Genomic DNA, 19,415 nt, shown 5'->3' with positions numbered 1-19,415 from the left:
ATGTCTTGTATTCAGCAACTAAACTTCTGAGATGAAATATATCTACATATTCAGAGATTCTGAATTTTTTTATGATGGAGGGGGAGTAGATGCCATTTCAAGGATTTGAACGTGGTAATTAGGCTATACTTTTTGTGTGGAAAAACCATATCAGACACACTATTGTTCCGAGCTGAGTATTTATATATGTCTTAATACATGTCTGAAAGGGATCTTTAAATAAAGGATGTGAATACTCTTCCACCACTAACTTAAGTGGATCCAACACAAAACCGGGGGGAAAAATACAAATTCCACTGCAATTTTGAGGCTAACCAGCAGGGGCGCTGTAGCCTATTTAAATATTTAAACGAAACAGGTTAAATATCCAGAGTACAAGTTCTTTATAAAGTATATTTTCGTTTGTTTGTTTGTTAGTTTTTGTTGTTTGAAGTCATGATGTTACAAACTCTGAGACAGTAGGTGGCGGCATGCACTTTTAACGTTGGTTTGTAGTCCGCCAGTAAAACCAAAGAAGAAGAAGAAGCGCCGTAGCTTACCTACAGAACACAGAAGAAGAAGGCGAAAAGTCATGGCGGCTGACAGTTTGTAATGAGCGAACGAAAACAGTAAAGATTCTTGCAAGTTGGATTTACAGCGTTTCAACCAGGGCCGGGGATAAATCTCTGTCGCCAATATGCAGATAACTTTGAAAACCCTGCAGCAGCAGACGTTCAAAATCGACATCGATGAAGAGGAGACGGTGAGAGTTGGGAACCATGGCATTTGTGAGGGGTGGTGAAGTGGGAGTCGGTTATGTCCTGGATCGAAGTATTTTAGTTATTTTCAAAGTTAACGATCTATTGCAAGGAGTGCTTTAAAATAAGTGATTGGGTTTAGATAGATTTAGATTCAGGATTATGTGGCTCACGTTTGACGCGGAACTTCAGACAGATTAGCTTCATTTATTAAATATCCGTTAGAAAAGTAGTTAATAGTATCAGCTTTTAGACGTAGCCCACTTAAGGTTCCAGATGGGGGGAAGAATATGAAAAGTTAGCTTTAGCTTTTACTGTTGTGAACTAGCGTGTTATGAGTAATTAACACTGTTAATTTTCTGTGAAATAAAAATCTAAATTAGCGGCACAATGGGGGCAGTAGAAGCTAATTAACGTTGTTAAATGTAGTTATAGCGTTTAGCTGAACGAAGAAATAAAAACTAACGGTCGTTCTTACTGAGGACTGATAGCAACTGTGACGTTACAGTTTCATAAAACTTTAAATTTTGCTAATTTAACGCCAACCGTTCACTTTTACTTTCGACTAGCCTAACAATTTCATTTTATGAACTGGCTTGAGGTTTTATTTAAGCTCCGAGTGAGTAATTTGTATTCCGTTTGAGTTAGCTTAGTTGTCTCAGGAATGCAGAAGTGTCATGTGTCTCTTCATCATGACACTGACCACATGGATTTTATGATGGTGCACACTTTGGACTTTATTCGTGTCATACACTCAGGGGGTGGGCTAAATGGTGGCTGTAAAGTTTATTCATTTTATATACTAGTATTCTGCAAGGATCAGGAAAATTGTCACGATTCTTCCACAGGTGACGACATTAAAGGAGAGGATTGAGCAGGAGAAGGGAAAGGACAATTTTCCAGTTGCTGGACAGAAACTGATATATGCTGGTATGTTTACAGGCTGTTTATTGTTTTAACCCAACTTAAATCCTCCCATTTCTTGATAAGAGCTTATCATTTCTTTCCCATGCATTCAAAATCTACTTTTATTTTCAGTTGATCAATGGTTTACTGTTTAGATTAGATAAAACATTTAGAATTTGCTACCAGATAGCTGCCCTAATGTATTTTATTTATTTATTGGATGTTAATCTAATTGCTGCAACTTGTTACACTGTTAAGTGCAATACGTTTGTGATGCTGATAGCTCTCAGACAGTAAGCACCTATCTGGTGATTTTACTGTTGAAATGGACGTTTATTCTCACTTTCCAGCCCTCACTGTCACCTTGATGAGTGGGTGTAGATATGTTTAATCAAGCTATATCCAACAGTTTGCCTTCATGCTAGTGGTTTCTTCTGATTCATAATGAGATGATGTGTGCATGTGGTATTCTGTACAGTCATAAGGAGCCTAAATTGGTCTGAACGCCTGAAATGTGGTTCTGTGCTACAAGTTGATACACAATGCATGTAGCCTAAAGTGGGCCTACATTAAAATTATTACAAATTTTAAATGTTTGCCAGCTGAATACAAAGAAAATATAGTCTGCATCACAGCTTCCCTTTAATGGTTCACTGTAGTATTTATGCTATATTGTGGCAGAAAAGTTGACAGCTTCCCTTATAACCCAGCATGAAAAAATACTGAGCACAAGGTGTGGTACATCTCCAGCAAAACTGCAGAAATCAAGGCAAAGTTTCCTTTTTTTCTTCCCAGCAGCAGCTCTGCTCACATCTCCTGCTGCTCCATGCTGACACATAATTGAAACTACGGGCTGCTGTTTACTGCTTTGATGGTTCTCTCCTAGTTCCCTTGCTCACACGGCCGTGCCGATCCAGTGTTTTAGAGGAGCACAATGTGGCATTTTTGACAGCTGGCACACTCTGAGTAAACTGACGAATGTTGGAAATAGGTTGAGTTTAATAATAGACAGTATCAGTCAGTCAAACAAATCCTGCCTGGATCCCCCCCTCCGTTAGTTTGCCTTGGGACAGCCCTATTCATAACTTCTCATTATTGAAAATTAGAGCTGCAATGATCAGTTGATGAGTCGATAAGTCAGTTGACAAAAAATTAATCTGCAATCATTTTGATAATCAGTTCATCCTGTAGGTCTTTGTTAAGCAAAAATGGCAAATATTTGAAGGTTTCACGTTCTGAAATTTGAGAATTGGCTGCATTTCCTTTGTTTTACGTCATAATTAATTGAATATCTTTCAGTTTTGGACTGTTGGTCAGACAAAACAAGACATTTGATGATGTGGTGGCCATTCATTGTTTTTTGATTTATAGACCAAACAACTGAAATTGAAAAATGATGGGAAGATTTATAAAGAGTGAAAATAAGTTTATTCCAGCCCTATTGGGAATTTAAAAAGGGGACAACTCATGTGTTTATATAAAAAAAAAAAGATATAAACCAGCTTTTAAACAGGATCAGGAAAATGTAATATATTGATTTTTCTCCTGCTTGACTATGCCCGTAGCAAGAAACCTGACTAAGAGAATGTCTGCTTGTCAGACAAATGAAAACGTTTGCCAGATTATAACTGCAAAGGTTGCAGCTTGAGTAAGCACAAGTGTTTCATGACCTGCTTACCACCATTTGTTTAAATAGGCTCTGCAGTTATCTGTCTTTCATAAGGTGCATTAAGATAACGCTTGGGGAACATGGGGGGAAAAAAACAAGCAATAAATATGATTTTTGTCAGTCTCAAAAATCCTAGTTATACCACTATACTCTGTGTTTTCAAACAATAAAATATGACAAACTCCAGGGGACGTTTGAATACATTTTATAGGCACTGTTTATATACAGACAGGTGATAAATTAAAGGAAAACAATTATCACAAAAGCTGTCACTGTTAAGTTGAATAAATAAAGTAATAATAATAAATTAAAAAAAACTTTCTGTATACAATATCTGACATTGAAATAGGTAGCTCTTTCACCCCTCGCTCAGGAGCATCATCTAAATATTGCACATTCTGTAATCAATAGAACATTATTTACTGATATCCAGCATTTAGCTTACAGATTGACAAACCACAGAATTTTCAAAAAAGTGATAAATATAATAATAGAAATAAGAATATAAATGTTACACAAAATATCCAGATATTGCAATTCAACTGAGACATTTATTTGCTGATAACCAGCATTTTAATTTTTGAACATTTTTTTTCACCAAGGCTGCCACTTTATGATCAACTGCAGAACAAAACAGTCTCCAAACAACAGAAGCCTTACGTAACACTTGTTTTCCTGAAATCTCCACTTCTCAACATTCACTGCGGTCTTTACAGATTTTTTTGACAATTAAACCAGCATGTCAACATTTGCTGGTTTCAGACTTGAACACTGACATGTGACTACATTCCCCCCAGCGCTAAACAGTCTATCTGACGGTGAACTCATGGCCGGTATGCGCAGGAATTTGCGAGCCGGTTCGCTCAGCATCGGAAAGTTAACATTGCATACCTTCCACCAGGCCAGGGGCTCTTCCTCTCTATCAATGGTAGGCATCATCAGGTAGCTGTTCAGCTCAGCGTCCATGGCATCCTCTTAACTGCACAGGGGATGAAGCAGGGGGCACAGCGCTGCTCTTTAAAGAAGCTGCCTAATGACCGCTTTCTCTTCTTCACAGTGGATGGCTCTGCCTCTGCTGCACTTTGAAGCACGGTGTCTATGGTGCTGACACAAGCACTCTTCTGCAAAACACAGAGATGAGAGCTGTTAAGTTTTGCAATGTGATGTAGTTCAGAGCAACTGGGCATGTTTTGAAAAGTTCAAAAAATTGCCAATCAGTTTAATAAAAATACAATAACTCATATTGAATGTGGCATCTTGTATTCACTAAACTACACATAAAAACAAGACAGGTTACCTTTCTTGCCACCTGTTCCATTTCAGTCTTCACTCTTCACACTCTGTGGTGTCTGGGACATTGTCTGCGTTTATGTAGTTAATCTTGAATCTTGGATCAAGGAACAAAGTGATGTTCAGAAGCTCCTGTGTGGCTGGAACACTGTATTTATCCTCCATGTAGCCAAGGGCTCTTGACTTTATTGCCTTGGTAAGGTCAGTGTCCTCGTCATTTTTAGCCAGAGTTGATGTTCTCAAGAGATGCGGGACTAGCTTTAGGTATGACACGCTTACATACGCTTCACCAGAGAGGGCATCTGTAAACCCCTGGAGAGGACGCAGGGCGTTGTTGATTGATTCAAGGACCTCTGTGTCCTGCCAAGTAGGGACCAGGGGACTCGTCTTCCTGTCTTCAGTCAGAACCTGAGACGAGGCCTTGCTCTGCTCCCATACCCTCATACCCCTTGAGTCCCATCTTGTGGGACACTCTGTAATCAACGAGTGCTCCGGCAGTTTAACTCTTGCTGTGCCTGAGTCAGTGCAGTGTCTTCTTTTTCCAAAGTGCTTCACAGAAAGCAATATAATCAGCAACAATAAGAAAAACAAATCATAAAACAAGTAATAATAATTGTAATAATAATAATACATTAAATAATAATAATAATTAATATTTATATAGAACTTATCATGCAAACAGTGCATCTCAAAGTGCTGTCAAACAATAATATCTAAAAGACAAAGGAGCAAAAACCACACTGAAGACATCAAGCAAACATAACCAAACACACACACAGGGAGAGAGAGCGAGACCTACCTACACTGCAGCCTGAACAAAATTGATTAATCGTTCAGCCCTGTGTGGCTGACAGCACACATTTGATGACTGTGATGCTTATGCATTAGTGTAAAGGAAAAACAGAAGAGCAACTCTTCCTCAGGTGACTGAGAATGTCAAGGCAGTACGTGATCAGACTGCGTCAGCGAGAACAGTCTGTCGGCAATTACATAGAGAGAGATATTATAGTAGGGTTGCAGTGCATAAACCCCTCATTACAAAGATGAATGCACATTTGAGAGTTCAGTGGTGCAAAAATCATAGGCACTGGTTTACAGAGATGTGGGGGGGGAAAAAGCGATATGGTCTGACAAGTGGATGAGTGCATATGTGGCGCTGCTATGGTTTGGGTCCACTTGTCCCCTTAGAGAGAAGGGTCACTGCAAATCAGTACAAAGTTGTTCTGATCAATCACCTTTATCCTATGATGAAACATTTCTGTCCTGATGGGGGTGGCCTCTTCGAGGAACAATGCCCCAATTCATAGGACACGAGGGGTCATTGAATGGTTTGATGAGTATGTTGATGATGTGAATCATATGCTATGGCCTTCACAGTCACAAGATCTCAACCCAGTTGAACACCTATGGGAGATTTTGGACTGATGTGTTGGACAGCGCTCTTCACCACCATCACCAAAACACCAAATGAGGGAATATCTTTTGGAAGAACGGTGTTCATCACTCCAGTAGAGTTCAGAGACGTGTAGAATAAATGCCAGGGTGCACTGAAGCCGTCAGGCGGTGGCCCAACACCTTACTAAGACACTTTATGTTGGTTTTCCTTTAATTTGCTGCCCGTCTGTATATTGTATATGTATATTATAGCATTTTGGACAGTGGGGTTTTGCTTGACCTACTTCATTTATCTGATATATATATATATTCACACACATAACTAAAGCAGTTCTTTACAATATAGCAAAAAGAACCAGAAACGGGGACAAAAGCAAGAGATTTAGCAGATCAGCTCAACAACCTTCTATTCAAAGATATAATATGACACTGCCTATTGTTAGATCACTGTGTGTTGTTTCAGAGTTCATGGCAGGTAATGTCAGTAGTATTGTGACTCATCTTCCTGTTTTTCTTGTTTTGTTTTTTTTTGTTTACCAGGTAAAATCCTCAGCGATGACACAGCCATCAAAGAATACAAAATCGATGAGAAGAACTTTGTGGTCGTCATGGTGACAAAGGTTCGGAGATTAGAAATAGTTTTAATAAATGGCAGTTTGTGTGTTGGTTGAACAGATTTTTTTGAGTGTTATGAGTATGAGCAAAAACTGAACCATGCTTACATTTGGTAACCTTCGCTTTCCACCGCAAACCACTTATGTCTATCAAGGCTGTTGAACACAGGAAAAAGTAGCTCACAGTGTTATCGCTGCTGACAGACAGCCCAAAATTAACATTTGACAGTTGGTAAGCAAATGAATACTGTCAAGTGCTATTGGACAAGCTACATATTTTTATGTTTTGTTAAAAATTGACTTGCAGCCTAAAACGACCTCAGCTGCCTCTCAGCCTTCACCTGCCACATCAGCTCCCAGCACTACAGCCCCCGCAGCACCTCCCGCCTCATCTTCCAGCTCGGACAACCCAACAGAGCGTGTCTCTACAGATGACAAACCAGAGGAAAGGCAGTCCACAACCGCTGACCCACCTTCCACCCCTGTCGGGTAAAGATGGGTAGATGTTTGTCTTTAACTATCTATCTGATTTCAGTGTGTCTTGCTTTGAGCAGTGACGTGCAGATCATGCCTCACCCAAGGTCTGTTTTGTTTTGCAGAAGCTCTGAGGCTTCAACAAACACAAACTTAGTTGAAGAGGCTGTTTCAACTCTAGGTAAGGCTGCATTGGTATACATCATTTTGTGTGTGTGAATCTAGGATATTGGTTCAGTTCGGCCCACCTCTGTTTTTTTTGTGGATACCCATAGCGTGCTGACATCAATATATCTTAATCAACAATACAACAGCTCAGCAAAAACATCATCCCACAGTTCCCAGTGGCCACAAGCTCTTAACTTTGCAAATATTACTATGCTCAGAGCAAATACTATTAGTCTTAATTATAATGACTGATGTAGCCATTAATGTCACTTTTCAGTAATTGAGGCAGGTTGTTTGTTTTTATTGTACACAGTAGAGAAATTTACCTTGACGTATGCTAAACTCCTATATGTGTCTTCCCCTGTTATGTATTAATATTATGCTCAACAGATGCAGTGTTTTGTTTATTATGCTGTCATAGTAATAACTTTAACTGTATGCTGTTATTTTGTTTCATTAAATTGCCTTGGCAACACACACAAGTACGTTTAAAGATTATTTGTTTTCCACAGTTGTAGGATCTACTTTTCTGGTGGTCCTGACAGTTTTACACTTGTGATTTAAATTAAATGATTCACACTTTTATGTTCAATACTAAAACTGTACTTAACATTAATTTGCAAATATTGGGTCATTTATTATAAGGACATGATTGGACTTAAGTTCCTAATTTTCTGAAATGGCTTTAGATGTGGCCAAGCACAGTGACGTTCTTGACAAAATAAAAGTTCACAGACGAGTTAGTCCCACTATTTAAGTGCACTTGTGTGTCTGGTGTGTTCCTTTAGTGACAGGCCCATCATACGACGCCATGGTGACTGAGATGATGCTCATGGGCTACGAGAGGGAGCAGGTGGTAGCAGCTCTGAGAGCGAGCTTCAACAACCCAGACAGAGCTGTGGAGTACCTGCTCACAGTAAGAACCCTAGAAAATGTGTCTTAGATCAAAGTGCTGGATTGGTGCATAGCCTTGGGGTTTGGGCAATGTGTTGAAATGTAGGAATTTTAACTGTCCTACTTCACTTGTTACCAGACATGGCATGTTTATGCAAATCTTCCACCATCATAACCAGTTCTCAAAAACATTTAAGATGCTTCCTGAATAATCAGAATTCCTAAAATGTGTACATGACATGATCTAACCCACAAATCTATCACACAAAGTTATCTTTGTACAGCTTGTACAGTATATCTGGCATTTTTTTAAAATGTTGTATTTCATGGCTTTTCTTATAGGGTATCCCAGGCAGAGATCAGGGCCATGCAACAGGGTCTGATGCAGTCGTGCCTCCAGTGAGTGGAGCTCCAGCTGTGTCTGCAGGCGGTATAACCGTCCCTGCTAATACTGGCTCTTCACCAAGCGCTGGGGGAGGTAAGAGGGCCGTACTCTCTGCGTATTTGCAGCAGAATCAATAAGCAAATGTTTGTTTCTGTAATTATCCTTCCGTGTCTGTCTTTTTTTGCACCTGGCTTCTCACACGTTCCGGCTCATATTTCATCCTCTCAGGAAACCCTCTGAGTTTCCTAAGAAATCAGCCCCAGTTCCACGTGATGCGACAGTTGATCCAGCAGAATGCCGCCCTGCTTCCTGCCCTGCTGCAGGAGATTGGCAGAGAAAACCCCGAGCTGTTGCAGGTAAAGCACTCGCAGAGCTTGATACGTGTTAAATGGCAAGAATGTTGCCGTAGGTGTGGATGTGTTGACACATTTCTGATGGAATATGTTTCTGGTTTAATCAGAGTCATTGGAGCCACAAATTTTACACTTGAATTTCAGTTCACTCGTCTAAGAGGAGCCTTTGACAGTTGAGTAATGAGGGGTCTAATGAAAAACACTATTGAGTTGCATTATGGAAATTTTAGCTTTTTCAACTATTCTTTTGTAAGTCTGTCTCCTGAGAGTCCCCAAGCTTTATGGAAATGCAATACTAAATCACTGGAGTATCCCTTTAATATTTCACATAACTGGTGTTTTTATTTCACTCCACTGAGAAACCAAATATATAACCTGAAATTATGCTGTTGTTGTTTCAGTTTTTGGCTTTTTTTTTTGTTTAAATACCAAGCAACAATTAACAGCTCCTATGCTTCTGCAGTCGTGCCTAAACTGTTCATTTACCACTGTAGGAGATCAGCAACCACCAAGAGCAGTTCATCCAGATGCTCAACGAGCCTAACCCAGAAGCCGTACCGGTAGGTGGTGGAGGCGGAGCAGGGGGAGCGGGGGGAGCGGGAGGAGCAGGGGGAGCCGGAGGGATGGGAGGTGATCCACCCGGCGGAGGTCACATGAGCTATATCCAGGTCACACCACAGGAGAAAGAGGCCATTGAGAGGGTGAGCAGGGAACACAGTTAACATTTCCCATCAGTTCAAAGTTAACAAAAAGTACAGGAATACGATTATCATTATCATTATTCTGATGATGTTGTGAAAATCCTCACTTTGATTTTTTATTCTTTACATAACAAGAGACTGATTAACATGAATCACACATTGTGATGTGCTTATTAGAGTATCGTTTGGCTAATTTGCAACTCTCCTCTCTCCCGTTCCAGCTAAAAGCCTTAGGATTTCCAGAGGGACTTGTTATACAAGCCTACTTTGCTTGTGAGAAGAACGAGAACTTGGCTGCAAACTTCCTTTTACAACAGAATTTCGACGATGATTAAAAGAGCCATTCTAATTTTGACTTTTTTTTTTTTTTTTTTTCATATTTCTTCCTCTACTTTTTGATTGCTGATATCGGATACATGTGTTCAACACACCTTTTACATTTCACACAAGTTTTATTCACCACTTCCACATTCACCTCTCTTAATAACACTGGATCATTATCAGCTGGTGTACACAGACAGGCTGTTGTTTTTGATCAGTTTGAAATGGAAGAACAATTAAAGTACAATAACGTTGCATCAGAAATCACCTGTGTGCTATTGATTTTTTTATAATTACTTTAGTTAAGTTCAATGTGATTTTATTTTTTTGTTTGTTTTTGTCTTAAGGAAAATCAATATGGCTTGGAATGTCAGTATACATGCACTCTTACTGTTTTCTTTTTCAAGTTGACAAGTTGGAGATAGAAAAATTACAAAGAAGCAGCATGAACGGCACTGGTTCTTTTTCTATTTAACATCCCTCATCTGCATGTGAAGCAACAGGATTGTAGGCGAGAGCTGTGTAAAAGACACGAGATAAGTCTGAACTGGAAGGCATATGTCAGAGCATTCTTACATGTATATAGTTAACATACATGTGGTAGGGTGTAGTTGCAATGACTTGTCATTTTTACAGGAAAAAAAAAAATAAAGTTTTGAAGAAAAATGAAAGCCTTTGTGTGCCTGGTGTGTGGCTGTGCGCAAATCTGAACGTAGAGTGTGAATTAACCCGAGTGCTTTGCCTTTATGATTTGTTTTAATTTTTATGTGCTTTATCAGTGTCATTCAGTCCGCTCCTTTTATTTCACTGTTCTTACCCCAGGCTTGTTAGTGAGTTGCAATTTTTTTTTATTCTTTAAATAAAGTCTTAATTTAATTCTTTCAATTTTACACATTCTAAAAAAGGCAGCCTCCATAGTGCTCCATTTATAAATAAACTAGTCCTGAGTGTGCTTAACCCAAATTAACCTACAGGGGGCAGAATAGACCACAACATGCACCTAAAAGTCAACAATGTCAACACCAAGCTGTTAGCCAGCCTGTGTCAATATCTAAAGCCTTTTTACAACATTTGAATAAATTGTTACAACAGTTCAACTTCTAAAGACAAATTAAATATGTAAATAGTCAGACTTGGACGACATGCGACTTTTATGGATACACATATTGCTTTCATTCAAAACATGGGCTTTTTATGTTGTTTGAAGATTTTGTTACTATCAACATAATGTAATTCATCATTTTTCCTGCTTGTTTTTGCTTGTATGAATTTTAAAATATGTTTTACAAGGTTATGATGTTGCCATACGTGAAGTAGATGTCATTTTTTAAAATTAATTTATAAGAGAACATTTGGTGATCACACACTAATCAGTTTTAAAGGTTTGATTACTTACCAAACAGAACTGCTATCTTATTTTTTTTTTACAAAATTAGGCACTATATGTTAATTAAACTGCATCATGAACTCAAGTTTCAGAACCAAATGAACCAAAAACATGAAAAAAAAATCAGTGAACATAAACACAATGTATCTTACTGTGAATCCAGTCCAGTATGTGAATGTGATAAATGAAATTAATGAAAAATGCATGTAGATAGATACAGTAGATACACATATCAAGACGCTATCTCACTATAGCTTCTCTATGGGTTTCATTCATATTGTGCACCTGAGAGCTCCAGCTCCAGCAGAAAGTGGCAGTCAGATTTGGTGTCACACTTGAATGTCAGCCAGCAACTCGGCTGTCCTTCCCATTCTTCCCCGCTGACAGTTGGAAAGAGAACCCCATGGAAACACGACATTGTGGGAGTGTATTTTTTAAAAATCTTTTTAACAGCAACATTGTGTTACTTTGCCTGCGGCAATCTGAGTATTATCGGGGGAGCGAGGGGGGGAGTGACTGTGAGCTATTGCTGCCATTTAAATGTGCTTCTCCATTACACCACCATGGAAATCTCCAATTACTGTAACTAATGATGTTCATGGAGCCTCTGCTTTCTGTCATTTTTAATGTGAGTGACGCTTACTTGAGAGTGTCATCATGATTTTTTTGTTGTTTTGTTTCCAATGAAGTGAATAATAATGTTGTAGATATAGTAGAAGAGTATAAAGGTCATCATTGTTTTATTATTTCAAATACATTTTATTATATTGTGAAATACAAAACAATAACAAAATGTTTGTTATTTACAAATGTACAAAATTCGAGATTATATTACATATTTTGGCTATAAACAAAAAAATCTTTGTTCAGAGTTACTCATTCAATACAAAAATATGAATGTCTCATATAAATTATTGCACTTTGCAGCTGCAGTGCATTGAAGATTGCCATCACCATTCAAAAGTGAAGTGTTCACCTGATTTAAGTCAGATTGTGTAAGAGAGGTTTCCAAGAAACACACAAACAACCATATGGCACTTTTTCATAGTTTTCACCCTTTTGTATATTTTCCGTAATCTTTGGTACCTTTTCTTTAAAAAAAAAACAAAAAAAAAAAACCTTCTTTAGAGTCACTGAGCACCACTCTATATAAATTAACAATGTACCTGAAATTAATGGCATTGCAGGTGAAATGTGTATATAAATATATATGTATTTATTAATACAGTATTTTGAACAGTGTGTAGTTAACAGAGCCTATAATGGCATGTTGCTGGTAGAAGGCCTCCGGAGATGTTTGTCTGTTGCTCCTGGTTTCCCTGACAAAAAATACATTTCCAGTTAAAAGTTGTTGGCACCTGGTCCTCCAAGTTTTGTCGGATAAATAAGACAAATTCCAGTTTTGTCCCTTTCATAAAAGTTTACAACCCTGACTGAGAGGTCTCATCGAGTCACCTGCGCCATGTGTGAAGACGGGATCAGTCTTAAGAGAAATTCTAGACTCTTGAGGGAGAAATGCTCTTTTTTTGCCGTGAACACCACAGCTTGTCTTGTTGCTTAACAACAGCTTGAAGGCAAATTATGGTTTTTTAAAAGTGTAGGTCACAAGTTTGTTCAGGGTTTCACTAACATATACGTATATTTTTCTAGAGCCTTCATCCACCGCCATCCACTCAGTTCCTCCAAGCAGGTCTCATAAGTGTCTTTTCATATGAAGAGCAAGGTGGTCTGACCTTGAGAAGGCCCGGTCACATTTCTGACACTGGAATGGCCGGTGGCCTGTGTGTTTCCTGTAGTGGCGTGTGAGCTCGTCCGAACGTGCAAACTTCCAACCACAGCCCTCCCAGTCGCAGTGGTAAGGCTTCTCCCCTTTGATGGAAACACAATACACACACGGAGCAGTTAGCGTTGGCCCTGAGGTTAAAATGGCCCAACCTTCCCCACCTCCAGGAAAAAAGAGGTCCTTCCTGTCCTGCAGCTAGTGTATAAAGGCCAAGCTAATCAGCCTGGGTTTTGTGTTTGAACAGGGATCAGTATCAACCTGTTTCACTGCACCTGCCAAACAACTCCCCTACCCCATCTAAACCCCATTCATGTCTCTATTATTCTCTGTGTTGGTACATAATGTGCAACAGACTTGTTGTTTTAGATATTAATAAGCTCTGAACAATAAAAACAGTATGGAAGTGTTAAAACAACTGTTTTAAATAGTTATTAGCATCAATAAAAACCAGTAATATGCCTCTCGATGAGAACATAGAAAGCTATTTGCATGTGACGTTATTTAATTTAAACCAGATACAAATGGCACAAAAAACTAAAGGAATAACAAAAATACTTTAAAGACAACTTCAACATACAGTTTACATACCTGTGTGTGTCCGGTGATGTGCTTTGAGGTGGGAGCTCTTTGTGTAGGTTTTCCCACAGCCAACATAGTCACACGTGTGTGTGGCGACTCTCTTCCTCGGCCAGGAGCGCCTTCCACGTTTAGGCTTCGGTTCCTCTGGCAAGCAGTCCCCACTGGAGATCATGAGGGACTCTGTGGGGTCAAAGAATCAAATATCACTTTCTTCATCGTTGTACCTTATCACAGTAATGTATAGAGAAAAATATTATGTGTGTATATAAATCAGAGATCCCACAGCGTAATGATGTCACATATTCTGCTAGATCTGGTAAAAAGATCACCTAATAGGCCGATAAAGTACTTTTTCTGTCATTAGCGTAAAGATACAATTAAAAAAAACACCCGCGTTATTCTTAAATAATATAAAAAGCTTGTATGAAAAACAGCCCGCTTTGCAAAAGACTTAGTAGTACTTTAGCGCAACAGTTTTTTGCGCAATCAACATAACACTCATCCTATGAAAACAGCAAAATATCTGGATGCTTTGTTCAACATCTGGTCATGACTTAACTTTATGATGACAAGAGAGGTTTGTTGTCCAATGCCATGGGCTGTAGGTTTTATTCCTTTTGAACCACTGGCTTTTGGGGTATAATTAAAGCCCTCAAGGTTGTATAAGATGTATTTAAATAGACTATGGACTTTCATTTTGTATTCCTGTTGACTAATCTGTTCTTTGTTAGTCTGTTCTAAATGTATGCATATATTTGCTTTGACTAATGGACAGAATTTAAATTACACGTTCTTCCCCGCTGAGTTATTGCAACCAGTGGCCACAAGAGATTATAAGTATATAAAGTAACTCTGAATTATGTGAAAAAGAAATGCGCTCTAACCTTGGTACTGCATGGAAGATGGCTGAGGGTAGGAGGTGTAGCCCTGCGGGGAGCTATGGTGGTATCCCTGGGGAGGTAGAGGAATCTGAGAATGAGGGTGGCCTAGCCCCTGTTGCTCCCGGCTCAGAGGATGGTCTGGGGAGAGGGAAGAGGATGAGGATAACCTGCTGCTTGTCATGGACCTCCCTCCAACTGGGAAGCCATGTAGATCCAAGTGGCCAGGGCGCTGCTGGCCCCCTCGGCCCTGGGAGTTTACCCCAGCCAGGTGTAGGTCTATTGGCTGCGAGAGGGTGCAGTTCCTGGGGTTCTCCTGCTTTATCCTGTGGCATGTAAAGGATGGCGAGGCACGTGAAAGCGCTGGGTCTGTCACAGCAGTAACGCAGGCCTTGCTTACGCTCACGCCTTGGCTGTATTCTCCCATGTCCATCGTTGTCTTGACCACGAACTTGCCGTGGAGGCTGGTGGGGTGGAGGTATGCCGGGTCAAGCTCGGGTCTCATTAGCTCTGCCACAAAGCCTCCAGAGGGCGAGACGTCGCTGATGTCTGGGATGGTATAGAGCAGCTCACTGGCTGTGCCCGGAGGGGAAGGAAGAGGGTAAGATGAGGAGAAAGAGCCAGGGGAAGGAGACAGGCCCTGTGCAGAGCCGCATGCCATGGCTTCCTCCTGCTGTTGCTGCTGTTGCTGCTGCTGCTGCTGCTGCAGGATGGAGTTAGAGAGAATGAAGTCGTAGTCCAAGTCCAGGTCTAGCTCTACGTCTTTCTTGGACATGCTGGGGCTTGTTGTGCTGGTGGCAGTGGGATGGTCTGGGTCGGAGCAGCTGCTTCCAGTTGGCACACTGGGTCTCTTAAGATGGGACAACTCCTCCTTCCATCTCTAGAGGAAAGTTACAGAGGCATTTATGACTGCACTTGTTTGTGTAATTTACTGTTTGGAAAAAAACAGACAAGTAAATCACCCTTGACTTTACCCTGTCCTACTTAAAATTAGAGCTTGTTTTGAATAATCTGTTTTAAGACATCAGTTTCAGTAGAAGTTAATGCTTCAAGGAGAACGGAACCTGGATCTATAAGGGGAAGAGATTATTATGACAGCTCAGCTACTGAGCTAAGTCTAGTTTAGCAAGTGTCCTTGGCACAGAGCACTTCCTAGAATACAGATTTTTCTTACTCACAAAGAAATCGCCCCGGAGAGCTTGAGGCGTAGGTAGGTAATATTTCTCTGATGGAGGAAGGAACAGTGGGCCGTAATTCTAAGAATTTGTGCAGCCTATTGAACAGCCTAATATTAAAGTAAACAAGTCCATCAGATTGGACATTAACTTACAATGTTTTTTCTTTGGAGTTGTGTAGTGGCCCATGTGCTCCCCATTCACAGAAAACCCTCCTGGAGTAGCCAGCCTATGTAAACTGGTGCACGCCCCAGTAGAGCCCAGTGTCAAACCCTGACTGTTCCCATAATAACATGGGGAGCGACACATTGGAAAACACTGTAAATATAAACTGCACAGGCTAGATATTTTCCCCCCTCACAGATTATTTGATGGTTATTTGGCATGTGTATGTAAAAGAAGAAGTGACCACAGGCTACTCACTAAATTGGCACTTCCTATGGATTTGCTCTTGACAGTGGGGCCGCTGGCAAACGTGGATATGGATGGCAGAAGAGTCCCACCTAAAGCCATCTCGACGTCATTTGGAGGCTGCCTGCAATTAAACAGAAAATATGTTAAATCCTTGTGGAGAGATCCCGAGGAAGCGACTGATATAGTCCATAATGTTCACCAGTAAGATGTCAGTTATTGAAAAGTTTCTCAGGGTCCGCACCTCATCAATGAGAATGTGTAAGTGGCGTCCTTTCAGCTGCTCTTCGGTGTGACTGCACTGGGTTTTGGTTAAATATCCCCGGGTTTAAAGTTTCTGCTCCGCGTCGCGCGTTATACTGTGCTCCAGGACATGCTGCCGCCGCTGGGCGCGCCGGGTCGAAGCAGCCAGACAGATTTTGTTTGGTTTTTTTGTTGTTGTTTCTTTTTTTTTTTTTAACGCTAAAGCAGTTTTGAACGGGAAGACAGAGTGGCGACGTACGCGGGGAATCCCTCGCGCCTGTTGCCATGCAGGGACCGGCAAGGACTGAGAAAAACCGCGTGAGAGGTATCCTTAAATCACTGGAGCTGGACACGCCTTCGTTGCCCAGCAACAAGCACGGAAAAACATTAGCGCGAGGGAGGGAGCACGTGTGGGGGGAGGAGGGGAGGCTGGGACGAGCTGGGGAAGAAAGAGAGAGAGAAAGAGAGAGAGAGAGAAAGAGAGAGAGAGGTTTGTTTGTATTCATAGCAACCGTACCTATCCTTACTGCTGCTACTCGTGTGAAATGTGGGCGAACAGGCGCATCTTTTCAGTCTGGCTCACATGGGAATGACTGTGACTTTTATTTCACTAGGTAAGGAGGAGGGACACCTGCAGGCGAGGGCATCACCTGGATGTTCAAAAGTTTACATTAGCATCATTAGCAACCTTTAAAAAAAAAAAAAAACTCACACTAAGAGGCTGAAAGTTAGGTGTACTTATCTGATTTATCAAATAATCCATCTGTCATTGCTCCACTTGTATAAATTGGAGGCAAAAATTACACTAGATATACAGTACTAGCACTGTACCAGGTAAGTAGCCTATAGGTAATTATGCAAAATGCTCCCATATGTTGGGTTTACATTACATCCTGGGATTGCAATAGCAGCAGCCAACCCACAACACATACTGTACATGCATGTGCAAAAGAACATTTAATCTTTGTTTTTCTTTGTATTACTGTTTTTGCCAATTTACAATTAGCTTACGTAGCACATGTAGTCTATACTATAAATATACAGTATACCCACATATGCATAGTAGACATATTATACATAGCTGTCTTAAACACTTAAATGTCTTGACACGAATGTCAGACTAATGTAATTTATAATAATAACACAGGTAGGTATCTGAATACAAAATTATATACCTATTACAATGTTATGGCAAGTAACCCTAATTAAGCTTATCTATACTTAAATATCTCTATTGCCTTCACATTCTTTTCCACTAGCGTAAAAACCCCACAAAGAACAGTTTAACAAATGAAAATTCTGGATGAGTAAGACTTACCTGGGAACATTAAAATGTTGAGAACTGTTCAGAGCTGAGTTTGAATTGGGTTCAGGCAGTGTTTGCTCAGAGCTAGCGAGCTAACACAAGCCTCTCTATCCGACATAATTAGACACATTGACTCAAGAGTTCAGTGCAAGAGCAAACAAAGCAGTTGCCACTGATCCTGCTTGCATCAGGATCTTGTCCGTTAGGCATGTCAACAAACATGCCGTCACTTCAACAGGACACATTTACTGTAGGCTAAGTGTCTGTTGGTCTCTTAATTCAAAGTTCTAAATTGTGTGAATGCACGTTACTTTGGTTGGCAAACAAAAACTGGTGGGAAAAATAGAGACTACAATAGCACAGGAACATTGTAAATAGAAAATGTATCCTGTTGGACAGCTTATGATTTATTGTTTGATATACGAACAATAAGATACTTAATCTATATTTATCCAAACAGTAATATGGTGTATTCTCTTTGAAATACTTCTGCATTTGCATGGTGAGGAGTCATGTCTTTAAATCTACAATATCTGTACTACATCTCTTGTTTTTGAACTCTTGCTTCCTACAGCAGGTAGGAACACAATGGGACTCATGTCATTATAGTCATTATATATTCTTTATGGTGGGAGATAATGGTTTTGAAAATGATCCTGAAAACAAAGGATTGACTTTGACAACCAAGGTGCTTTGCATTGCAATAATGACACAGAGAGGAGGAACAGAGAAAAAAAAAGAGATAAAGGAAGAGAAGATGACACCACTGTGCACTTTTCCTGACACAATGAAGTCATGGTGGTTTAGTAACTCTTGTTACTGCTTGTATAAAATATGTTAATGCAACACTTACAGTGCGTGGAATATAAACGAGTAAGCTGCAATAACCTGCCCACGATGAATCATCTCAAGTGTAACATAATTCCAGATATTGACATTATCCTGAAGGTGACATAATTGCAAGAATCAGATGTGGAGAGATTGAGGTAATGTTATTGTATCAACATGGATAGCTGTTGTGTACCAATTCGGTACTTTAGAAGTGTAACTTTTTCCTCTTATTCATGTGTCCTGACAACGTTATCTCTCGGTGTGGATCAAGTGTAGACACCCACCTGAAGAAGCACATTCAAAATAATGCAGTTTTAAAGGTAAACTCGGGTGTTTGTCTCAGCTGTTCCGAGAGTTTCGATTGGTTAGTCATTCAGTATTTCCAAAACAGTCACGGTACAGTTGACGTAATCTGTGGGTCATGCTACTATTCACATCGAGATCAAAAACAGTTGATAATCGGATCACACAGTTGTGAACATTGATATTAAATAGAGCGTAGAGTGTGAACAGAATAGGGCCCCCCCTAGGGTCAGCTGAGAAAAAAAAAAAAAAAGATCCATGTGTAAATCTGTACTCTCAGTGTAGAAATCACTTTATAAACCGTGCTCTCGGATTCATAATCCGCACCCTCGAATCACGAATCCATGCCCATGGAATTGTAAACTGTGCTCTTGGATTTTCAATCCATGCGCTCAAACAACTTTTGGACGTTTCACAGTTTTCATTGTGTAACATATTTATTGTGCTTTTCACTCCAAAACCAACCTTTCAGTTTGAGGCTAGCCGGGAAACAGCTAACGTTAGCTTCCCCGGCCTACTTGTTAGCCGAACTTTGTGTCACAACAATGTGAGAAGCTTCCATTTACTGCTTATCCAGTTATGAAGCATCAAACAAGGTGAAGACAATTTAGA

The 19,415-nt window shown here is 40.1% G+C and overlaps 2 protein-coding genes across 4 annotated transcripts; one reads left to right on the top strand and one right to left on the bottom strand.

Annotated features, from left to right (window-relative positions):
• Positions 1-522: 522 nt before the first annotated feature.
• rad23b (RAD23 homolog B, nucleotide excision repair protein) lies at positions 523-10,171 on the top strand. Of its 2 annotated transcripts, none has more exons than XM_044334111.1 (10): positions 523-742; positions 1,586-1,667; positions 6,538-6,617; positions 6,919-7,100; positions 7,214-7,266; positions 8,042-8,169; positions 8,490-8,625; positions 8,761-8,888; positions 9,380-9,586; positions 9,808-10,171. In XM_044334111.1, exons 1-10 carry the CDS (start codon positions 677-679, stop codon positions 9,919-9,921), a joined length of 1,176 nt encoding a protein of 391 aa, XP_044190046.1. In that variant the 5' UTR covers positions 523-676; the 3' UTR covers positions 9,922-10,171. The 2 variants fall into 2 exon arrangements, with proteins under 2 accessions (XP_044190046.1, XP_044190045.1); XM_044334110.1 differs by having other exon boundaries at positions 525-742; positions 7,211-7,266.
• Positions 10,172-12,291: 2,120 nt separating this feature from the next.
• On the bottom strand, positions 12,292-16,726 carry klf4 (Kruppel-like factor 4). 2 transcript variants are annotated; one of them, XM_044334346.1, is made up of 6 exons: positions 16,365-16,726; positions 16,133-16,244; positions 14,541-15,414; positions 13,666-13,836; positions 13,028-13,163; positions 12,292-12,613 (listed from the first exon to the last, which is right to left on the bottom strand). In XM_044334346.1, the coding sequence occupies exons 1-6, from the start codon at positions 16,367-16,369 to the stop codon at positions 12,514-12,516; spliced, it is 1,398 nt and encodes a 465-aa protein (XP_044190281.1). In that variant the 5' UTR covers positions 16,370-16,726; the 3' UTR covers positions 12,292-12,513. The 2 variants fall into 2 exon arrangements, with proteins under 2 accessions (XP_044190281.1, XP_044190282.1); XM_044334347.1 differs by lacking the exon at positions 12,292-12,613 and having other exon boundaries at positions 12,833-13,163; positions 16,365-16,720.
• Between the last annotated feature and the right edge of the window lie 2,689 nt (positions 16,727-19,415).

This window comes from Thunnus albacares, chromosome 18 (assembly GCF_914725855.1).
Source record: "Thunnus albacares chromosome 18, fThuAlb1.1, whole genome shotgun sequence".
In the NCBI taxonomy this organism is placed as follows: Eukaryota; Metazoa; Chordata; class Actinopteri; order Scombriformes; family Scombridae; genus Thunnus; species Thunnus albacares.
This window is presented reverse-complemented; position numbering and strand designations above follow the sequence as displayed.